Consider the following 22,070-nt stretch of genomic DNA (forward strand, 5'->3'; position numbering starts at 1 on the left):
GTTCCTAATGAGCGATGTATATCTACACTATTTCTCTATCTCAGTCTCCAAGTTAAGTACGTTGCAAACTGTAAAAGAGCAGGAAAAACGCTTCTCGAGTGCTGAAATGGGCCAATTAATGGTGTCCAAACCAACGCAGCCGCACATATACATCTCCAGGCCACACAGCCTGTTTGACATATACTATATGCTCCTGGCTAACTGTTTATGAGAACAACAAATGATTATTCTGTTATGTGTGTTGTGCCATCCCTTTAGTCTTACTGTTCTCATAAAGTAGATACAGTCAAATGTGCAGAAAACTGAACTGACTGAGTGATGCAGACTATAGTGTATGCTCAAAGCAATGAATAAGAAGAGTCGTCAAAAATGCAATACAATGCAAAAGACTTTAATAAATTTCAGAAGCGCACACATACATAAACAAAACATTTACAATTGTCTCCACACTGGCAAATCAAATTCAATTACAAAGATCATGTAAGGTGCATATTGTACTTCACATTGAATAAAAGTGAGGTTGTCTGTCTCCCTTACAAGGACAAAAGCTCTCCCCATGTGTGAGTTTTTTTTCTTCTTTTCCCCAAAGATCAGGCAAATCTAATCATTACACAGAGCTAGGATGCTATGTATATTTCATACTGTGGCTCCTACGCAGTAGTGAATACATTTTATACCATAATTACATGAATATACCTCCTTCAACAAGAACAACTTGCCTCAAAAAGAGGCAATCATAAAATTAGAAGCTTTAAAATAGACATAGTCTGTAGAACCATGACATATTAAGTCTGGGACAAAATCAAAAAGGCAGTCCGTGCAGTAATTTCATTTAACTATATATAGTTCTCTCACAAGATGGGAAATGGCCTCTGGTGGAGTCCATCTGTACATTTCCAATTCAATACACAGGCTACGTCTATTTTAATGACTCTAATTTTTTGGTTATATGTATGTGCTGTAGGTGTCTTTATGCCTTACCTATCAAAGCAGTCTTTAGCTTACCAATTAACAGGACTATTGAACAACAATGCTGCTAACCCATCAAGCCATTTATTGGTGTATACTGTAGAAATTATTCTAGGCAGGACAAACTGTACCATAATGATTTTATAGGTGAAGAAACAGTGGAAGCAAAACGATGCTCTGAAGAAAACGGCTCAGAAGTAGTGCGTCCATAGTGGATTTTCTGTCAAATGTTAAGTTATTGCTGTTTTTAAACCAAAGCCTGGATTTCCTTTTCAGTTTGGTGTTCAATGTTCTTCTCGTCAGAAAATATATTTTGTCAATGTAAATATGTGCATAAAGTCAAGTATTTTTTTTGCTCAAGCCCAACAACTTATTTTAAAGACTGCCCGAGGATTATTATTATTCTCACAGGTTAAATCACATCCAAATTTAAAGCAAAACACAAAAGGTCAGGCTTAGTGGTCTTCAAATCTGCCCTACATAAACAGTTTTTGATTATAACCCTAGCAGTTAGTCCCTTGTGATTGTGGCTTAGCTCAAAGTATTAAACTTGTCCGACCATTCGTCCCACTCTAATAACAGCATGGCGACCCGTAGCACAGTTGTAAATCACTACAAAAGTGGTACTGTGAGGCCATGCCTTGCTCCGTAACGTTGGCAACACTCTTCACTACAAATGCTACCGGTGGCATCAAACTTGGTACAGAAAGAGGCCGAAGTTGACAGAAAAGGTACACTGTGATGTGGGCTCAGTACTAATGGCAGCCTACAGGTTGTAGACCTCGCAGCATAAATACACTATAAGTCATTACTTCCATGAGCAAGCTCAGAGAGCAATGTGAAAAGACACAAGAATCAGAAAGTAAGAAAATAAAATGGCCACCAGGCAGTTTTGAAAACAAAGCAAAGAAATGGAATCAATAAATATAAACACCATCAACTCTGTGACATACATAAATATAAACATAATTTACACATCTACTGACTGTATTTAACACCTATTTTACAGAGTGAGTGCTGGAGAGGGACATTTTGTGAGGAGGGTCCAGGGCATACAGCATCGTCCTCACTGACACAGGTAAGTAGTAGCATACGACTCAATAAAGCATTTCAAATTCACAGGAGGAGCTTTGTCAAGTTTCAGCCAGGCAACATGAAGCGTCTCTCTTTTTTTCTGAGATCCCCCCTCCCCCATCCGCCTCTCCCCTCCAAGTTCATCTTTTCTCTCGATTGTATGAAGAGATGGGGTTTGAGGCTGTAGAGACAGTAAAGTACTTGTTTCACCTCTTCAGTTCTTTCCTTCCTTCTTCCCTCCCTCTGCCCTCTCTCTTTCTTTTCTCTCTTTTTCTGGCTTTAGGTAGTGGGAGCTAGAGATTGATTTTAATCCTGTGGGAGCGAGCTGTACCTGTGCCACAGAGTGTGCCATAGTGTGGTGGTTTCAGTGCCGTCTCCTGAAATATAGAGAGACAGACAGATATAGGGAGATTGTAGTTACAATATCATCGAGCTCTGAGCAGCCTAAGCTGTAGCCTTATCAGTGTGAGGCTACACTGAACACTGAATAAAAAATCTCTGAAGAGAGTGTAGAAGATTAAAAAAAAACATTCTTCAAGGCACGGCTGGCAATCAAGTCATTATCTTGTCAGGTTTCCTTGAAGAATGCTACAAGTGTCACATGCTTGTGCATTTTCCTGTACTTATCAGAGCATGCAATCCAATTATCACTCCCAATTTGTCTTTTTGTCTCCCACCACACTAGTGCAGCACTCTTCATTCCCCTTTCAAAAAGCCATTTGGATCAATTTGGGTTCACTCTTTCTTTCGGACCCTTGCCAGTGGGTCTTCTGATATGTACAGAATATGACATTTTGCTGTTCCTAAGAGTTTAGCAACACATCTGCCAATATCTGAATTAGGAAGAATCTGACTTGATGGTGCTTACATTAGCAAGACGCACAGATGCAATGACTCAACAGAAAAAAAGAAGAAAAAAACAATGATAGTAAAATGAAATAAAGCCAGTCGCAAAGATTTAATACTATCAGATTTGATTAACAAGCTTCGTTAGCCTTTTGAAATCATGGCTTCTACCCCTGGCTATGCACCCATTATGAGTCAGCACAAGCGCTTCGTCATCAGACCACGGGTGGCTAGTGTGAAAGGCCCATACCGTCGCCCACACAAATAAATGACGGCATGCAAAGGTTGAGTTCAATGCTGCCAATCCTTTTATAATGTCATCTTTTTTCATGAAGATAATATAATAAATTGCATTCTAAAGACGGCATAACTCTAATAGTCTAAGGTGAAAAGGTGCAATGTGTGTGTGTGTGTGTGTGTGTGTGTGTGTGTGTGTGTGTGTGTGTGTGTGTGTGTGTGTGTGTGTGTGTGTGCGTGCATGTGTGTGTGTGTGTGTGTTTGTGTGTGTGATACTACAAAAACACCAACAGCAGCTTTTCTTACATTGAGTCACAGGAGGAGTTTTGTTAAGCAGTGACCCTATGTGCTCTGTGTGCCCAGAATTATGTGCCAAACAAAAGAATGTATTAGCCTTTTTATGCCCTGCATATTCATAGTGATGTCTGAGATCACTCAAGCAGGGTGGTAATCATTTGATCTCCCTCCGCTAAAGAACATACACTCACAAGAGCTCCTCATCACTGGAGGCAGATTGACCTCTAATATCACAGGGGAAGGGGTTAAAAGAAAACGATGAGATGCGTAAAAACTGAGCAGAGTGGTGAGGGGAGGGAGGAGGTTTGCGTTTGCAAGTACAGCTCTCGCTGAATAATGAAGCCATATGGTGACACAAATCGGTGGTCTCTGAAGTATTTTACTCTTTATCAGCTACATCTGTAAAGTCTGTGAAAACATTTTGGTGACCTTCAACCATAATCATCTCCTCCTTTGTGCCCTCCGCATCGTTATTCCACGGCTAGGCTTTTAGTCTTTGCGTTATTTCCAGCTGCATAGGCGCGTAGGAGAGTGTAGGGCAAAGAGAGATCACTGTAAAGGCCCTAAAGCACCATCTGTCACTCTGATGAACAAAAAAGAAAACACAAAGACCCGCCTGTGATCTTTAGTTTTGGACTTCTGGTATTAGGTTTAGGCTTACAGAGAGACTGCTGATCTTGACAAACCAAATGCAGCTTTTGTTTTAACAACCACGTTTGAAAAAATCTCTTAAGAAATCTATTTTTTAAACTCCTCAGATGAAAGCCCAAACCACACTTTTTGAAGGAGTGCTGTTTTTTTTTAAGTGTTCTTCTTTAGACTTTGAAAATAGATTTACTTAAAGGAACACAAAGATGAAATTGAGCAGCAGTGAAATTATAATAGCTTTGATAAACAGGACAGCTGGTCATCTATTGTGACATTACTTTGGATCCTGAGAACATGACTCCCCCAAAGATAGTACGTGGCATCACTGATAATCTTAAATGATGGCTGCCTTTTTTTCTTCTTATCAGCCTCATTCAAAACCTAATTACGGTGATTTTAATCATACTGTACTACGAGTGATTAACCCTTTAGTGCATTTAATTAACCTTTGCAGCCTCCAATTCTCATCAAGCAAAGCTTTATGCTATTTTTTTTTCCTTGACACAGGCTTTAAATAAGCACACTTAAAACTGGTGGGAAATCTAATGTCTAAAGTGGGAGGCTTCACTTTTCAATTGCTCAAGGGGACAGAAAGAAATGATGTATTATCAGCTTAACATCACTGATGATATGGTTGGCGACTAGAACCAATGAGACCATATTTTTTCTTGATAACATTCAAATTCTGGGAGCATGTGGCACCGAAATATGAGAATATTAAACTGACTAAACCTGACCTCTCTTTGAGATATGAATCGGTATACAGTACCTTATAAATAAATGGATTCAAATAGAGCTTGAAGATTTGGTAGGATGTTTACTAATCATATATTCATTGATTTTTAAATTATTTTGACAAAAATACTCCACTCTGATCAGCAACATAAGTGAAAATCAATTTAAGTCCTTGATGCATAAAATTCATGACAGAAACTAATTCAGAATTGTAGAACACATTCTGAATATTTCTGCATATTTCAGGGCAGTCACTACCAGTAAGAGGGGGAAATCATCCTGACAACTCGTCACTGTGTCGTATAAACACATTATGAATTTAATCTTTGGTACCAAGGGCATGTAGCTGGCTTATGTATAATGTACCATGGCAGATAGCTTTTAACCAGGATTTTAAATAAAAGGTGGATGAAGGGAATGACTATCAACTCTGTGTGGGTGTCTTCATAAATTATCCTAAGCACAATACTTCACAGGATCAACAGTCATTCATCAAAACTATGCCATGAGGAATTTGAATGCTTATAGATGTCACACAGAAGCGTACTGGGAGCAAAAAGACAGACACGAACCAAAGATCTGAAAACTGTGTGCAATATGAGGCTAGACACAAACAAAAGCAAGCACCTCATCAAACAAAATCAATTATTGATGCAATATCATGAAATTGACCCAGAATTGGATGAATGGCAGTTGGGATAATTATGATCAAAACAGTAACAAAAAACAAAAGCCAATGCAACAACAAAACCCTAAAAAATAAGTGAGAAATAAAAATGGGGGAAAATGGCAACAAAAATTGAACTTGAAGTTTGACACCGAGGGGAAATATGGATCGAGACATATCCATATAAATAAATTGCTACCTGAGCGCAGCCTTGATTAGGTCCATTGTGCTGCTGATAGCAGGTCAAATATCAACTTGTACATACTGCCATGTATTATGGATGAAATGATCTTCAGTATCCTCTCCAACGTAAATTACAACACATCACTACAGAAAATCTTTGTTGTGATGTCATAACAGGCTCTGTGAGGTAATTTTAAAAATGTAAAGAATGTCTGCTTATATGCCGTTCCTAACAATAATTGGAGGGAGGGGGTCATTAAAGTAGAGCATTTATTGGCTAAATTCAACGTCTGCGGAGCAGGCTTTTTATGGACTACTGCTCCCTTGGTGTTTAAGTATATTGGTCTCAAGGCTCTGCGTCACCTTGATCTCTGTGACCCCCTCCCTCTACCCCGAGAAGTGCTCAGTCTTCCCCACAGTGCTCTGCTCTGGCAGTCATTACTGAGCAAGGCCACCTCTCCTTACCTCTGATTTACATTTATTTCCCTCGCTAGCTTTTATTTATTGGGGCACTTCGCATTTGGCACATATCTCTTACGAAATCATAAACCCTTTGCTGTACGGTGGCATTCAAATGAGCATTCTCTCCCACAAAACCTCACTGGCAAAGGCTAAGACAGCAACTAATATGTTTTACGTTGTCTAAGGACGTGAACATCACTTTTTCATTTATTTTTTTTGCTATGCCGTTTTTAAACATGTCAATCCAATATATTAGCACACAGCATCATTCACCCCTGACCTCAAATACATCATCGAATAGTAGAAAGTTCAATCACTGCCACCTAGCCCATGCTGTGCTAAATCAGACTACATTGCCACACACCACTCAGAATTAAAATAGCTAGCCATTGTAAGTGCACTGCTGCCATTACTCGAGCGTTTGAATATGAAATTAACCTGCACATTTTTATAAATGATTATGCAATCATGAGTGCTTATGAAGGAGGGTGAAAACAACAATTAATAACATTGAAATGACAGGTTTGCTGCATTAATTGGGACAAATTGTGTTTTTTTTTTCATTTCTAAGTACAAATGACATTCATGTAGACATGGTCATGGTCTGTGTGGGAAAATCCCTTGGCTCCATGCTGCCACCCTCCCCCTTTCACATCACCTACCATGGGACAGCAAGGGGAGTGTGAGTGGGGACTAGTGTGGGTGGGTTTAAAAAGGAAGTCATGAATTACCTGTCGGGTGGTGATTTGCCCCGCAGTCTTGAATCCCCCCTGACAGCTGCACTCTGAGACACTGTATGGGTCGGAGCTAGTCGATGAGCACTTGGAGAGTGAGTCACAGCCCACCACGAACGTGTTGTCCAAGGGGAGTTCCTGGATCACATGGTGTTTCTTTGGGGCCACTGGAGTCTCCGGTTTGATTTGAAATGTAGGCTGAGGGGACGCAGACTTGTAATGCTTGGCTAAATCTGGGCTGTCAGGTTTGAAGGTGGTTGGCGTTGTGGCCCAGTTGTACTTCCCCATGGTTTGCTCCTCTAACTCCACAGGGAGATCCAGTGTGCCATTAACATGCTCATGGGTGGGGTCGTCAGGCTTGGATTCATCGATGGTCACAAAGTTCAAGAGGAGGCTCTTGGGGGATCGCTTCTTTCTCTTCTTTTTCTTCTTGATCTGACGGTTGTCTTGGTTGGGTGACACCCACTCGCCACTCTGCTTGCCCTTCTGTACCACTTTGTGTCTGGGCGTCTGTCGGCACCGCACCAAGGCAGTCACAAATATCACCAAAATGACAGTCATGGTCCCTGCTATGATTGCTATGACAACAATCACATATCCATTGGCTTGAGGTGTTACCTCACTGTCCCCTATGTTACGATCCAAGGGTGTCTCCATACTTTTTCGCAGCTGCTCTTGGATAAAGGTAGCATTTGACACAGTGTCATTGACAAACAAGTGAATAAGTGCGATAGCATGTAATGACTCAGGCTGACCGAGATCTTTGACTTTGACTACCAGCCTGTGCAACCCGTGATCAGCTGCCACTATTTTCTCCTGCAGTGTTATGTTACCCGTTGTCTTGTCGATGGCAAAGAGACCTCGAGGGGAGACCCTAGATGTGATGATGAGGCTGCTGATAATGCTGTACTGCAGCTCAGCATTCATACCTGTGTCATTGTCAATGGCAAACACTCTGGTGACCACTGCGCCAGGGGTGGTGGTGGTTCGCACTAGGTCATATGAGTAATTGGAGGATGGGATGACGAACACAGGGCGATTGTCGTTCACATCTACCACATTGATTGTGACCTTGGCGTAGGAGGAGCTTGGAGGTTGCCCTCCATCGACTGCCTTAACCATAAATGTGTAGGAGCTTTGTTGTTCCCTATCAAAGGTGATATTGGGTTTGATCACACCGGTTTGGGGGTCGATGATGAAATTATCTTTGCCGTTCAAAACGGACAGGGTTATAATCGCATTATCTCCCGCATCTGCGTCCGTCACTGTGATTAAGCCCACAGTCCCGTAGAGAGGCAGGTTCTCAGGCACATAAAAGTTGTACTCTGGGTGTGTGAAAGCTGGGCTGTTGTCATTAAGGTCCTGGACGATTAGCCTGACAGTGACATTGCTCTGCTGGGACGCGGAGCCATTGTCCCTCGCTATGACAGTGAATGAGTACCTCTCCTGCTTCTCTCTGTCCAGTCGTTTGCCAACGGAGAGAATTCCAGACCGTCGGTCTATGTTAAACCCGTCAGGCGCATCAGGGGCAAGAGTATAAATAATCTCAGCATTATGTCCACTGTCTGCGTCAGTGGCGCTGATTTTTATTAACTGTGTAGAGGGGTCATTGTTCTCCGGTATGGAAAGTTGGATTTCCGGCTGGGGGAAGATGGGTGCATTGTCGTTCTCATCCTTGATTTTAATTAAAACCATAGCTGAAGTGTTCAAAGGAGGCGTCCCCCTATCCGAGGCCACTATCTTAATTGCATATTCTCGAGTCGTCTCATAATCTAGGGGGGCAGCTGTCTCTAGTAAAAATTGGTCATTAAAGACAGGCTTCAATCGAAAAGGAACATCGTGGTCAGTGTAGCAAGCTACTTTACCATAAAGATCTGCATCCTTGTCAGTGACAGTGATGAGAGCTATTTTGGTGTTGAGAGGAGCATTCTCAGAAAGCAGAACAGTCCCATTAACCAGGTTGATAATGTAGCGAGTGTCTATGGAGGGAACATTGTCATTAACGTCTGTTACATTAACAATCACTGTGGCTCTGGAGGGCGTGGAGCTGCCGTCACTGGCAAGGACGATGAGTTTGTGAACAGGAGTTACCTCCCTGTCCAGTGGCTGCTTCACAGTGATCAGTCCTGTAGAGCTGTCAATGGCAAAGTGACGTTTGGTTGAGGCAGAGATCTGGTTGCTGAAGGCGAAGTGGATCAGTGCGTTGGAACCCAGGTCTGCGTCTGAGGCATGAAGCTGAGCAACCGATGTCCCCATGGGGGCATTCTCTGGCACTGTGACCTCCAGCTCAGTGTCCTTGAAGACAGGACGGTTGTCATTGACATCAGAAATGGTGACTTGGAGGATGGCAGTGCTGGACTTGGGAGGGTTGCCACCATCCTCTACCTTTATCTTCATCACAAAGGTGTCCTTCTGCTCGCGATCCAGGTTCTGCTGAACGATAAGCTGTGGCCACTTGTCCCCTTCAGGAGTCTCTATGATGTCTAAGCCAAACTCGCTGACGCTCTGCAAAGACAAGACAACATTTTTAATATTCAAATGTAAACACCACTGACAACATTTTACTCACATTTTCACTTTGTTAACGACAACAAAAAGGTGATGTATGACATATTCTTAGGCATTCTTCCTCCTGCTTTTTGTTTTTAAATTGTAGATTTGTCAATCGTCTTAGAAATCCAAACAGCTCGTTGAGTTTTTTTCTTAGGTTTCTCTGGTTCGTTTGTAAGCCTTGTTGAGATCCAGCTTTTAGGCAGTGATGAATGTAAAAAGCAAATTAAATGACCCAGGATATTTTTAAACAAGGCAGCTGGTTATTAACTCTGCACCGCTCATTATGGCACCTGTTAATCAAAATCCTCTTCAAACATGCTAATCAGCAGATTGTTTTACTAATTTCTCACCTACACTTTATAATGGTTGCCCCAGAAACCTAGAAATTGTCAAATTATTCATGATTTTACAAATGTGACCAACTATTGGAGTAAATCAAGTCCTGCACCCTTCTTTGCAACTACTGCTTGAAGGGATTAATTTATTTCTTTAGTCTCCTTTCCTTTTTGTTCTGCCTTCACTATGAGATTTCCTCCTACCTTCCTATCTTGTGTTGAGTTAGAATAGAGCAGGCAGCACTGCAACATTTTACTTCATAATAGGAGAGAGAACGCTGGAAATGGAGACATAACAGTAAGAGCTCCCATTTTAAATACACTGCAAGACCAGATCACCACAGATTAAGAGAAGGGAGTGAAAAACCCTGCATATTAGAAAGGCTTTTTGCTCAAGAACGGCTAAATCTAGGCAAAAGTAAAGCCGGAGGAAATTGAAAACAAATGCATAAGTAATCCCCATGAGAAACCGGGGGAACTGGCACCGGCTGTTAAGAGTAATTGCCTTCCTCCCAAAAAACTAGCACTAATATTTACAATTTCAGATGGGGTACGGTATGGATCCATACATGTTTTCAAATTAGACAAGAGAGGAAGGAAAGGAAGGACGAAAGTGAGAGAGGGAGACAAGTGAAAGAAAAGGAGAAAAAGAGAGCGCAGGGGGAGGAAAGAAGAAGAAGATCAAGCCCATGAATGAGCTGCATGCACATTATGAAACAAAGAAGTCCTTTGAAGCTCTTTCAGTCAGAAGTAGTTTCATGGTAAAACAAGAAAAAGCATCCTCTTTAAAGAGATAAGCTTCATGCTGCACATAATGTTGGAAGAGATTACTCTGTCTAGGCACAGCTATCAAATGAGATTAAGATATATACATTCTCCTCGTTCAAGGAAGTAACATTTCAACCAAATTGTCCTCAGTAGGTTTTACAATCTTGAACCGTCCTTGTGCCAGCGTAGTGTTGTAGCCGACACAAGAAAACGTGCAGCTGCAGCATGTAAATTATTATGTACTTTGAAAAACTGCTTGCCAAGGGAATGTTGTCAACATGTCAGTGATTGACAGAACTACTTAAATCAGCCAACACTGCAGCAATGATCTTTCAGACCTTATTTTGTGATCCTTCTGGCAAGCAAAAGTCTTTTAGGGATAAGCAGTATATATAATACGTGTGGAAATGTTGAGGGACTGTTTTATGGATGAAGTGTGGTGAATCTTCATGCACTTCTCAGAACTATTTCTGCCATCAGCAAAAGGTCCATGATAACATTCTGGGGGCTCTATTGCTAAGCACTACTCCATCCACACAGAGCTCCTCAATCCCCAGTTGTTTGAATAGTTCACAGATTCTGCACAGTATCTGAGTATCTGCTGCACTGATATTTGGCAAAGCCTGATTTAATAGTAGGATGTTGAGTTAGAATGTGTCAAAGGGAATGCTGCACAATGATTTATGAGCCAGCATTTCCTCTATGCTTTTGTCTTGGTTTCACACAATTTTACAACTGACAAGACGGCACTCAGCGCATTTCAATAAGTTGAAGGTAGCTATCTTTCAGGCTGTGCCTCCTCCTGAATGCAGAATTAGCCTGGTGGATTGTGATAAGATCTAGGGCAGGCTAAGAAAAGGCCAAATACTAGCATGAATCACTCACTGGAAACCCTAAGGCTGAGCGAGAAGGACGAAGCTCTCTAAACGGCTTAAAGCATGCCCATTATTCAGTTTTCTCTTGCACCAGACATGTACTGTACAGGTACATGTTTTCTTGAACTTTGATGACTTGTCAATCATTCCACATGACTGGGTTTGGCAGCAATCAGAGAGGGATCATGGCACTGTATATGTGGCATGTGTGTGGTACACAAGCTATTCAGAGATGGTTAATATAAATGAAAAGGGATTCTGACAGGAACAGTGGTGGCTGATGATGAGGGAGGGATGACACTGAACCCCGTTTTGCAGACAGTGCCTGATCAGTGGATGCATCTTTCAGTCAAGTTGATGACCTTATTAAAACTAAGAGGGGACTGAGATTGGGCTGTGAATATATCAGGAGGACTCTAGTCACGCTGATGCCCATGGATAGGGCTAACTGGGGAGGGCTATTCATCACAAACTATAGCACCTCTTTATAATGCTGATAGAGACTCACCCTCTCTCTCTCGCTCATTCCTCCCTCATTCTTCCTCTCCATCCCTCAACCACTTTTGCCCCTGGCCATGATCTCATGCATATAATTAAGACAAAAGAAGCTGGGAATTGTTTGTCTTTTTTTTGTCCGCCATTAGAAGAGGATAATGTGTCAAAATAGGATGCTAATGAAAACTGGAAAGCTTGACAGTGAGCTCTCTGTCCATAAACCCTATTCACTGCCTATAGGTGGCATGCAATGCATTAATATAAACATTTTTTGCTACTTGGGAAGTGAGCTTGAATAAATTTAGTATCTTCAAATGCAAAGTTAGCGTTAGTTTAGGAATACAATTATTGAAGCCCAGGCTTGGAGTGCCAGCAAAAAGACCATTCCATTCACTCAAAAATCTCAGGTGCATTTCAGAAAGAAATGATGAGCTCGGTAAGGTGGCAAAAGGTGAAAGCTAAAAGCCCTCCAGATTGCCCAACCAAAATGTGGACACCCACTTCATCGTCCACTTCATCTGTAGAACATGGCTCAACATGAACCTACTTGAACATGATGTCTGCCTTAAATGTGTCTAAAGATGCTGACATTGATGCACCTTGGATTAATGTAGTGTGTGATTCTGGTAACTTATAAACCACTGGAAAAAGGAAAGAGGCCATTGCTTGTGAACACTCAAAGTCCCATGCAACGTGAAGAGCAGAGTCTTTAGTATGTTTCTGTGTTATCCTGTGAATACATAATGTGATCCAATCTACTTTCATTGCAGATCATCTTCCATCCATGCATGTTATTGTTAACTCTGACCTTGACCATTTCTTGGGACGCCTTCTGCAGTTCTGGTGACGCAGCACACCACTACACACACTGCACTGATGGCAGCGTTTTACTTAAAGTGTGATTACACCATTATGTGTGATACCGGAGCATTGTGTTGGATAAAATTACAGGTTGTCCCTCTTAACTTTGGGAAGGGACAATGTTGTACAAAAAAAAGGCTACAATGTTTCTTTCAGTTTTTCTATATGTTGACAATTCCGGCATGCTACATGTGGAGTGGTGGCTCATTGAGAATGTCTGACTGTGCTACACAATGGTAGCAATTTCAGCATCTGTCCGTGTACAACACAAGGAAACTGGACAAACTATCCTTCTGAGGGAGGTTCTGAGACAAATCTCACAGGACCATACAAAGATAGTCCAAGGGTGGCTTAGCGGCCAAGAGCTATTCTAGGAAATGCTTGCACATTCCTTCCCCACTAAACCCTTGGATTTCTAATGCACTACTGAAATACAAGATACCAAAGGTTAAACATGTTTCTGGTTCTTTTAAAGCTTCTCCTTGTGTTTTACTTATATGGAACCTGGAACACAAGGACATTAATCTGGAGTACAATGGGAATATAATGAGAAGAACTGAATCAAGGACACAGTACCGAGAATTCTCTCAGATAAATTCTCTGCATACGATAATGCAACCACAGTCCAGGCGAAGGTCTTAGAAAGCTTTATATTGTGAAAAGGGCAAAGAATATGATTGCAGATGATCATCATAATGAGCAGAACATTTGGTTGGTGATTTTCCAGGCATGAACAATTCACGATGCACTGAAGAGGCCTTGGCAGTGGGACTAAAAATGTAAATTGGTATTCGAGGCAGACACGGAGGGAAACGGTTCTGTTCATTCCAACCCACTGTTAACTTCAGCTGAGACTCCAAGATGGACATGTCATTTCTGTTTTGCACCGTGCACTCAAAATCCACTAACCTTTCTTTATTTATTATGTTTAGGGTTTCCTCCAGAGTGCTTGCATCTGCCTTTTTAATTACACTTCATTTGTAAGAGCTCATGTCATCTCTGATAGCCATCTATCCACAACGCATCGAGGGTTGTCTAGACTACAAATGAAAAGTGCATGATATCATCCTACATTTCTGGATTTAAGGCTGATTCCATTGGGCAAGAAAGGAGCATTGCATTGCAGTTTAGTAAAGCATAATTTAGATGATGAAGAAAGGCTTTTCTTACTTCTGCATGATACACCTATTAGACAAATAGCGTATTCTCCTTCTCACATGTTTAAATCTACTTTGTGCAGCACCTGATGTTGGAACATGTTGGAAATTGTACATGCAATATGTGCTTTGTGTGCACTTTTTGAATGTGTGTTCTCTGATATTACTGTACATGGTGAAATATTCCACTTCTTTATAGTCTTCTCTCATTATACAATAAAGCATATGGAAATATTAATGGCTGGTATAAAACATTGTAGGCCTTATGACATATTCTACTTCATGAAAAAGTAGGTCATATATTCAGCAAGTCAAAATTAATTTATTTTTTGGAAACACACTACAGCACGACACTGGCAATACAGCAGGTTCACAGGGGAATCTGTACTGCAGAATTTGAATTATGTTACATGCAAAACATGATATGAAAAACCTGAAGACAGTAAATATCGTAAAGACTTGGTGAATAGTCAACCAATCAGACTCATGGCACGCTGTAGGCATAGTAGTGTGTCAGGATCATCCATATTATGAGCAGACTGCAATTCTGCTTGCCTTTCATCAAGTTATTTAAAAAGACAGTTAATTTCATACTTTCTCAACCATTTTATCTCTTTGTAATTGTTTCTCCAAGACATATTGCTACAATGGTCCTTAGTTTATCCGATGTAATTGTTCTGTACTTTTTTTCTAAAATTCCTATTCATGAGACAAAAAAAATATTTTACTCTATTAGGTCCATGAAGCAAACCAGTAATGTTGTACTGTACCAGTAGAGGCCTCAGGCCCGTATCATTCACTATCAATATTGTTCACTCATTCAATATTTAATCAAACAGCCATGAGGATTGTGAGATACAGTAATATCAATTTAAGTTAGAAATTAAGATGTTTTACATGTTTTAATCCCTAAACCACTAGTTGATAATTACTTATTTTCAAAATTAGGATAGTGAAAGCCAACCTGAAACATAACAAATAACTCTTCATTTTCACATTCTTCATGAGAGATGAAACAGGGGTGAGCCTCACCTTGACCAGTTCATAATGTTGGATCCCATTGATTCCGACATCGGGGTCAAATGCTGAGGGCACCGGGTATCGAGTGTTGATGGCTGTGTTCTCCGGGATGGAGATGTTTATTACAGTGGACTGGAAAAGGGGCGCGTTGTCGTTTACATCCTCAATCAGGAAGCGGATCTTTACCAGTCGGAAGATCTCATCCGGCAGCACGGCCACCTCGATCTCATAATAGCAGCGTTTCTCAGCGAAGACCCCTGCGCACAGCTTCTCCCGGTCAATTCTGTGATTGGTGGTAAAGATCTCCCCCGTGTTGGCCTCCACCCTCACCAAAGGCACGTCACCTGTCTTGTACACAGGCTTGAACTGCAGCGGTGAGGACAACCTGATGTTGGGGTCCAGGTTGAGGTCCAGGTCCTTGCGCAGGTTCCCGATGCGGACGTTCTCCGGCTGCTCCTCCTTCACCGTGTAGTCCCTCTCCTGGGCCTGACATAGCAAGACCACACAGGCGAGCAAGACCACCAACGCATGGGCCTGACTTGCTAAGTCCATACTCAAGAGTGGATGGGAGCTTCACTTCTACAGCAGCAATTCTGCCACAAGAGAGGTGAGACGGAGAGAGAGAAAAAAGAAGGGAGGAAGACAGAACATTCAATGTCAGTGCACAAAATGATATGGCATTGGAGTTCTGCTGTAATTAGTACTATTTCCCCTCACAGAGACATTTCAACATGACCTGTTCATCCTAACGAGTTATACAAAGGATGTGCGCTCATGTCTTTCAGAGCAAATTAATGACGGGTTTACACAATTAACCTTTGCTGACATCCATTGAGCAAGCAGACATGTAAAGGTTAGTAGGTCACATATTCCATCAATCCAATAAGCCATTTCATATTTTTATTAAGTATGAAAGCAATCCGGTGTTGTGATAATATTATTTGCTTTGAAGCTTGCTCACAAACTACCTTGACAAAATGTGATGAAGATCAAAATTTAACTCATATCTGGATCAATGTCAGTCAACGCGGTGCAGCGGTGTCTTTAAAAACTGCACCTTGCATCCAGAGTTCAGCTTATTTAGAGGCAGCCCAACTGACCCTTAAGCATCAGTTCTTCCATGCACACACTCACACTCACACACCCACACCCACACACAATAGTGCCACTTAACAGCAGCCATTAATTGAAATCCCTCATTTGCTCTGAATGCAAACAATTGAGCTCTCAAATATTACTCGAACGCCCATGTGTGTAAACATACACAGAACGATAACAGCGCTGTTTAGAGTATCTGCCGTGGAAGGAGACAACAATGTGTTATTTACTGCGGGTGCCGGCATAAGTCAAATTAGTGAAATTGAATCATAACCTTCATTACATCTTGATGAATAGGTTTTCCCAACATCAACATGAACAGCTTTCAGTTTACAGTTTGTGCTGAATGAATGACAAGCCATGCTAAGATAATATCCTTAACAGAAAAAGCCTGTGCAGATGGGTTTAGCATCACTGAAGAGTACTAAGATATCTACTTATCTTTGGTTGCTACTTTATTTCATGCTGTTGTTTGACAAAATCTTTAACTGTTTTATAAGTGCAAATGCTTGCCAAAGGGCAAGAACCCCATTTGCCAAAACCCAAGTAGGTCATTGGAAGATGATGAAGGAGTTATACTCTGCAATGCCTTCCTGCCAGTACATGCTAGCATGAAATATTGACTACTTTTTACCAGTTAGTGACATATTTAGTAAGTTACTATGGACTCACTGCATGTAGTTTGCTATTTGGATTCGTTCATGCATTTTTATCAATTATTGGATATCTTTAATAAATTAAATTCCATCATTTTCAACACAATCACATATCGCTCGATACATGCTTGGCCACGCATACTTTAATTGGCTTTTGGCATTACAGTGGTGGTAATATAGTGTAATCATCAAAGTATATTCATGTTCAGTGTGTTTTTTTTTCAGTTGAATTACATTACAGGTCTTTAGATTGTTTAAGTGTGCAATGGCGAATCAGAGCAAAGCCACCAAGACACAGTTATGTTTACTTCTCATAATAATCCTAGCTCCCCATGTGTATTCCAGCGCAATATATTTAACGACTAATATAATTTCATTGCTCATATCCCACTGTGTATTTAGGTCCACCACCCCCCTGAGTGTTTATCAACTGCATGATTTCCCTCAACATATTGGTTTATATTCATAAGGCAGCTGCCTTGAAATCAAACGTCCGTTTTCTTCAAAGTATGGCAGAAATGTATGACAGCCATCACAGAAACGATGTACAGCTGGTGCTGAAAATGCATATGTACCCATACTAACAAGGGACCACAAATAGCTGTTTGGGAATCATAATATTTCCTATTAAATTTCATTCCATTTACACGAGTCAAACAATATCCCGTGGAAAAGGTATGACGACCTAAACTGCACCACAGGGGTCTTCTAAATTGCCAAGGCAACAGCGTTCTTATCCATTGAAGCTTTCGGCCTACCGACAAAGGGGAATTGATTAAAAATAAGAATTTAATTAAGCTGATTTTGAATCAGCAACAATTGCAAGGCATGCATGCAGCCTGTAAAGACACTTTCTTTTCACACATTTCATAAAGCAGTCACATGAGACTCATTAAAGAACAGTTGGACATGAAAAAACAGCTCTGACATTGATCAGTGTAGGGGTTATTCCTTCTTCACATATGGTGGAGGCAGTGTTGTGCTGTCATGTCAAAATAGTGATGTGATATATCCCATTAGTTACTGTGACACCCTTTACTTTGAAGTATGCATCTTTCTGAGAGTGAGCAGCAATTGCTTTACTGTGATGATCGCCGGGCAGTCCAAGGCTGAGCTCGCACAACGCATAATGAAGTTTAAATTACATCCTTAAATGGGATGTGATTCAGCCAAGTGAAAAAAAGAAAGGATAAAAGCATGATCTAGATTTCCTCTCCCTGATCAGTGACAATAATGTTCTGCAGGATGAAGGGGTGTAGTCTGTTTTTAAGTACACGCAGGAGTACACATGTAGTAACACAAAAGACACCCTGGCAATGCTAATGGGATGTTAAGAAACACCCTGTCTGGTATAGAACATACACATGTGGTGTAGTGTAGAAGATCTATACATAAAGCTTTTTCTCTTTTTTCGATATTTTATAAGCAAGATCCTCACCTTTCAACACATTATGGCCAAACTTGTTTACTCTTATTATATTAACTTAATACTGTTCTTTTCTCGTAACCGTGCTTTTGCCTACATTCGCATGGCGTTTGACTTGTCACAACTCTTTATACGCCTGTCCATGAGGGATAGGCAAGGTGAGAGGAGGAATTGTGCTGGAAGGGGGGAACAAGTACGAGGGAGGGAGAAAGAAATCCTAGGTGTCAGTCAGAGTGTCTCCTTTGCTTACATTTCACTAGTCTCCTGAAATGCTATTTTGAGCCGCAGACAGCAGGTTGAATCCAGTAGGCAAACTCAAGTCTCCCCCTTGGGAGACACAGTGAAGAGGAGCAGGCCAGCCCAGGATCACTTTACACAACAGTGTGATGGACAGGCCTTCCTGCTGTTTGCATCCGCTGAAGGTAGCAGTGAGAGGGGTGACATACAGCTACTGTCAGCCCCTACGTTCACCCCTAAAGATACCCTCAACTGGAAACTTTCTGTGTAGTGAGTCTGAGGCTGGGAACCAAGACATTTGGAGTCCTTTAACTGTCAAAGGGAGGTTTTCACCACTGGTGTATCTATCAATACTGCCTTTGGATCCAAAGAGATTTTCAAAAGAGGGCATTGGTAGAAGTAATACTTTTGATTGTCTTGGACTTTTTCTCTTTTAACAGCTTTAAGGATCGCTGACAGCCTGACAGACCAGGTTTCTGTCAAGATCAGTCAGTGCTTTTTCAGTCCACAAAGTGAGAACACTTCTCTTAACACGGTGAAGGAAAACAAGTTGTTTTCTCTTAGGAAACCATTACTATATCACCTGCAATTGTGATGGGTTGTAAATGTAGTGATGCTCGACTTAAACAACCCCATTGACAATGGTAACTGTAGATTTAGTACTGATGAAAGATATTTATATATATATATATTAGAGTTCAAATTTGACTCGGATTTGCACATCGCACTATCTTGGATCAAGGAAATAGCTGATATATCTAAATGTTGACAAATAATTTGTCGCACAATTTTTTGCATGCAGTTTTTTTCATTCTTTGATAGACTTGGATTATGAAGAGTTGTACTACTTGGGTAATGAAATGGCCGCTAAGTAATATTTCTGACCCTCTTGCATTAGCAAAATGACGAACTAATTTACAACGCCGTAATCATGGACCTCAAGAGGGCAGTCCATACATGCAGAAGTAATCCTAATGCTAAATATAACTCTGATCATTTTGGTGTAGTTGTACATCATCTTTAATGTTTACTTAGCTTTAAAATCCATTTTATTTTATTAAAATGTGACACATTTCTTAAATCATGGACAATTAAATTATGAGAGAAACCACACAATTAATTAAAATAAAGAACAAAAAATAAATATTACGATAACTAATTATAACTAATAGCTAATATATATACATGTATTTACTGATACTGAAAAATCATTGTTATATATATATATATATATATATATATATATATATATATATATATATATATATATATATATATATATATATATCAATGTGATCATATTTCAGGGAAAATCTGTGCTCATTCTGAAGTAGGTTCAATCAAATGTGGGAAGTCAGATTCAATATATTATCGCTTATAGGGAGTGAACATGGAAGTTCAAATATATCATGATATCAGAGGATAAGATCTCAAACTAAAGATGGGCTCAAGTTTTTTATATAAACTAAATGCAACTGTGAAGGCAGAATGTTGAAGGAGGTTGAAAGTGAACAACCAAACATACAAAGAAGATTAAACTAAAAGCACAACCAACATCTTCAACACATTGGAAGCATCTCTGAGGCTACAAGTCAGTTACTCCATGAACTCTTTACAGCACATACAGATTTCTGGTTATTGACCGCCAAACACATCCCTATGCAGTCAATATGTTTGATGAATTGCTTTGTACCTAATTGAAATGCGGATGTGGATGTACACATAGTAATTGTACATTTAAAATCAAACAAATACTTATACATTCACCCAATGACTCTTCTTTCAATATAAATGCCTCATCTTAAAGCCAAAATATACCGCTCGCCTTGGGATGGTTCACATTACCATTTGATTTAATTCTCCAGCAAACCTGGAGCTCAGTCGTCCTTGTGGGACTCTTTAAAAGCAGGCCCAGTCATAATCTATTGCATTGTGAGCAGGTATAATGCATTAGGAACTCAAACAACCAACTGTGGCGGTTAATCCTTAGGCCAACGGGGATTTACGACGTGACTATTTCCGGTAGGAAAAAAAACAATAATATATTTATGTATTTTCCTAGAGTCTGAGCGTGAACAGACTGAGCCCCTGAGGTTACGGTCTGTGACAACTGAACCGCTTGACCAGGAGCGCGCTGCTACCGCGCACCCACGCACCGAGCTCCACGGCCAAGCTGCTGAGAAACCCGCACTGACAAGTCCCCGCAGTTGGATGCTCTTGGAAAGTAGGCCTATCTATCCAGCGATCAGTGTGAAGCAAAACTAAATAACGCCCGAAGTCGTGACCAACGGCGCGGATACGCACACTCATAATGCGACAGCTCGGCTTAGATTCTCCTCAGCACCGTGTCCGTGGATCATTTCTATTTACATCAGGTGCGTCGGGACGCCTGTTAAATCTGTGGAGCAGCTCTAGGAAAATCCACGGAACCTCAAAATGACCCACTATCGCAACACAGTGATTTGTCCAAGTGCCGTAGACGAGCGCTCCATTTTCTCCCGGCTCCTGCTGCTCCGAGTGGTTTTAATATAACGGAGGTCCTCGCCGGTGTTGAAACGTCAATTTGAATTTATACGGAGCACACAAATTAGGCTGTTGGACGCTCTCCCGCTCCTCACAATGCGCTCAGGATGCAGCCAAGCCATGTGCACACATATGGCCACAGACCACCAGAAAGTGAAAACAACAACATCATAGTGATCTCAACAGTAAAGTCGTGATTTTGGAGCAAATCTTACCTTTTCCGCTCGAATGTGATGAGAAATCAACCGTGAGTACCGTCGCGTGGAGACATCACTGATTTACAAAAAGAGAAGTGCCACGAATTAAACTGAAGTGGAAGAGGATCCTCATCAGGAGCGGCAGCAAAACGCAATGCAAGTAGGAAAAAAAAAAATCTTATCCACTACAAAAACTTATCCAGGCGCTAAAAAAAAACCGTGGTCCTCATGTGCAAGAGAAGAAAAAAATCATGCACAGCGATCAACTTTGATTGAACGGGACGCTGTAATTCCTCTTCTGGTGTCTTGGGCTCGCAATCCCACGGCCGACGATAGGCATCGATCCCGGCTTGTTTTACATTAACTTTGTATCCCTAGCCTACGATTGCCTTCAAAGTCCTACTTTTCTTTTTCTTTCTTTTTATCAGCTTACAAACGCTGGCACCACACTTGCACGTCTGCGTTAAACGCTTCTTCACCAGCGCGTAAAACTTCAATCCAGAGAGCGCAAAAATAGACTTCTGATGAAAAACTGAAATCTGAAGCCTAATTTATTTTATAACCACTTGTTTTGACTGATTCGAGGTTGTGCACGCTCCCAAAAAAAACTCTTGAAGGAGGGATGCAGAGAGCGCATCGCCCCCCAATGGAGTTGGATCAAAGTGTGCTTCAGCGCAGCATCATTTACAGGAGTCGGGATAGGCGGTTCACCGTATCTGTCTGCTAAGCTGTAGATGTCTCAGTAGTATTGTATGAACTCAGTTCCTCAATACTGCCCACCTCTCTCCCTCTCGCTCTCCCTCCGACTGACATCATGGCGGAAGGAGGAGCCAACTGCAGATTTAAGAGCCCTGGTCCTCTTAAAGCCGCACTGCGTTGGAGAGCTGCTCGCATTGAGATGTAGGTGGATGGCGAGCTCTGTGTGGACCACAGATGCCTCTGCTGTTTGCAGCCGCCACAGTGCTCCAGAAATCCGCCTGAAAGCAAGAGGGGGGCACTGTTCACTTTTATACCGAG

The 22,070-nt window shown here is 41.2% G+C and overlaps 1 protein-coding gene across 3 annotated transcripts in view; it reads right to left on the reverse strand.

Annotated features, from left to right (window-relative positions):
- Positions 1 to 21,806, reverse strand: part of pcdh11 (protocadherin 11) — a 121,764-nt gene extending 99,958 nt beyond the window's left edge. The window contains exons 1-4 of one of the 3 annotated variants that reach the window (XM_068588405.1): positions 21,072 to 21,806; positions 14,929 to 15,509; positions 6,850 to 9,357; positions 376 to 2,420 (exon numbers count right to left, since the gene is read on the reverse strand). In XM_068588405.1, coding sequence (XP_068444506.1) covers positions 2,337 to 2,420; positions 6,850 to 9,357; positions 14,929 to 15,468 — 3,132 coding nt within the window. In that variant the 5' untranslated portion in view covers positions 15,469 to 15,509; positions 21,072 to 21,806 and the 3' untranslated portion in view covers positions 376 to 2,336. Of the gene's footprint in view, positions 1 to 375; positions 2,421 to 6,849; positions 9,358 to 14,928; positions 15,510 to 21,071 lie in introns of those variants that run through there. The other 2 variants (XM_068588398.1, XM_068588390.1) reach the window with 2 other exon arrangements.
- Between the last annotated feature and the right edge of the window lie 264 nt (positions 21,807 to 22,070).

This window comes from Clinocottus analis, unplaced genomic scaffold (assembly GCF_023055335.1).
Source record: "Clinocottus analis isolate CAN_PGR_092001 unplaced genomic scaffold, fCliAna1.0.p SCAF_10, whole genome shotgun sequence".
NCBI classification, from domain to species: domain Eukaryota; kingdom Metazoa; phylum Chordata; class Actinopteri; order Perciformes; family Cottidae; genus Clinocottus; species Clinocottus analis.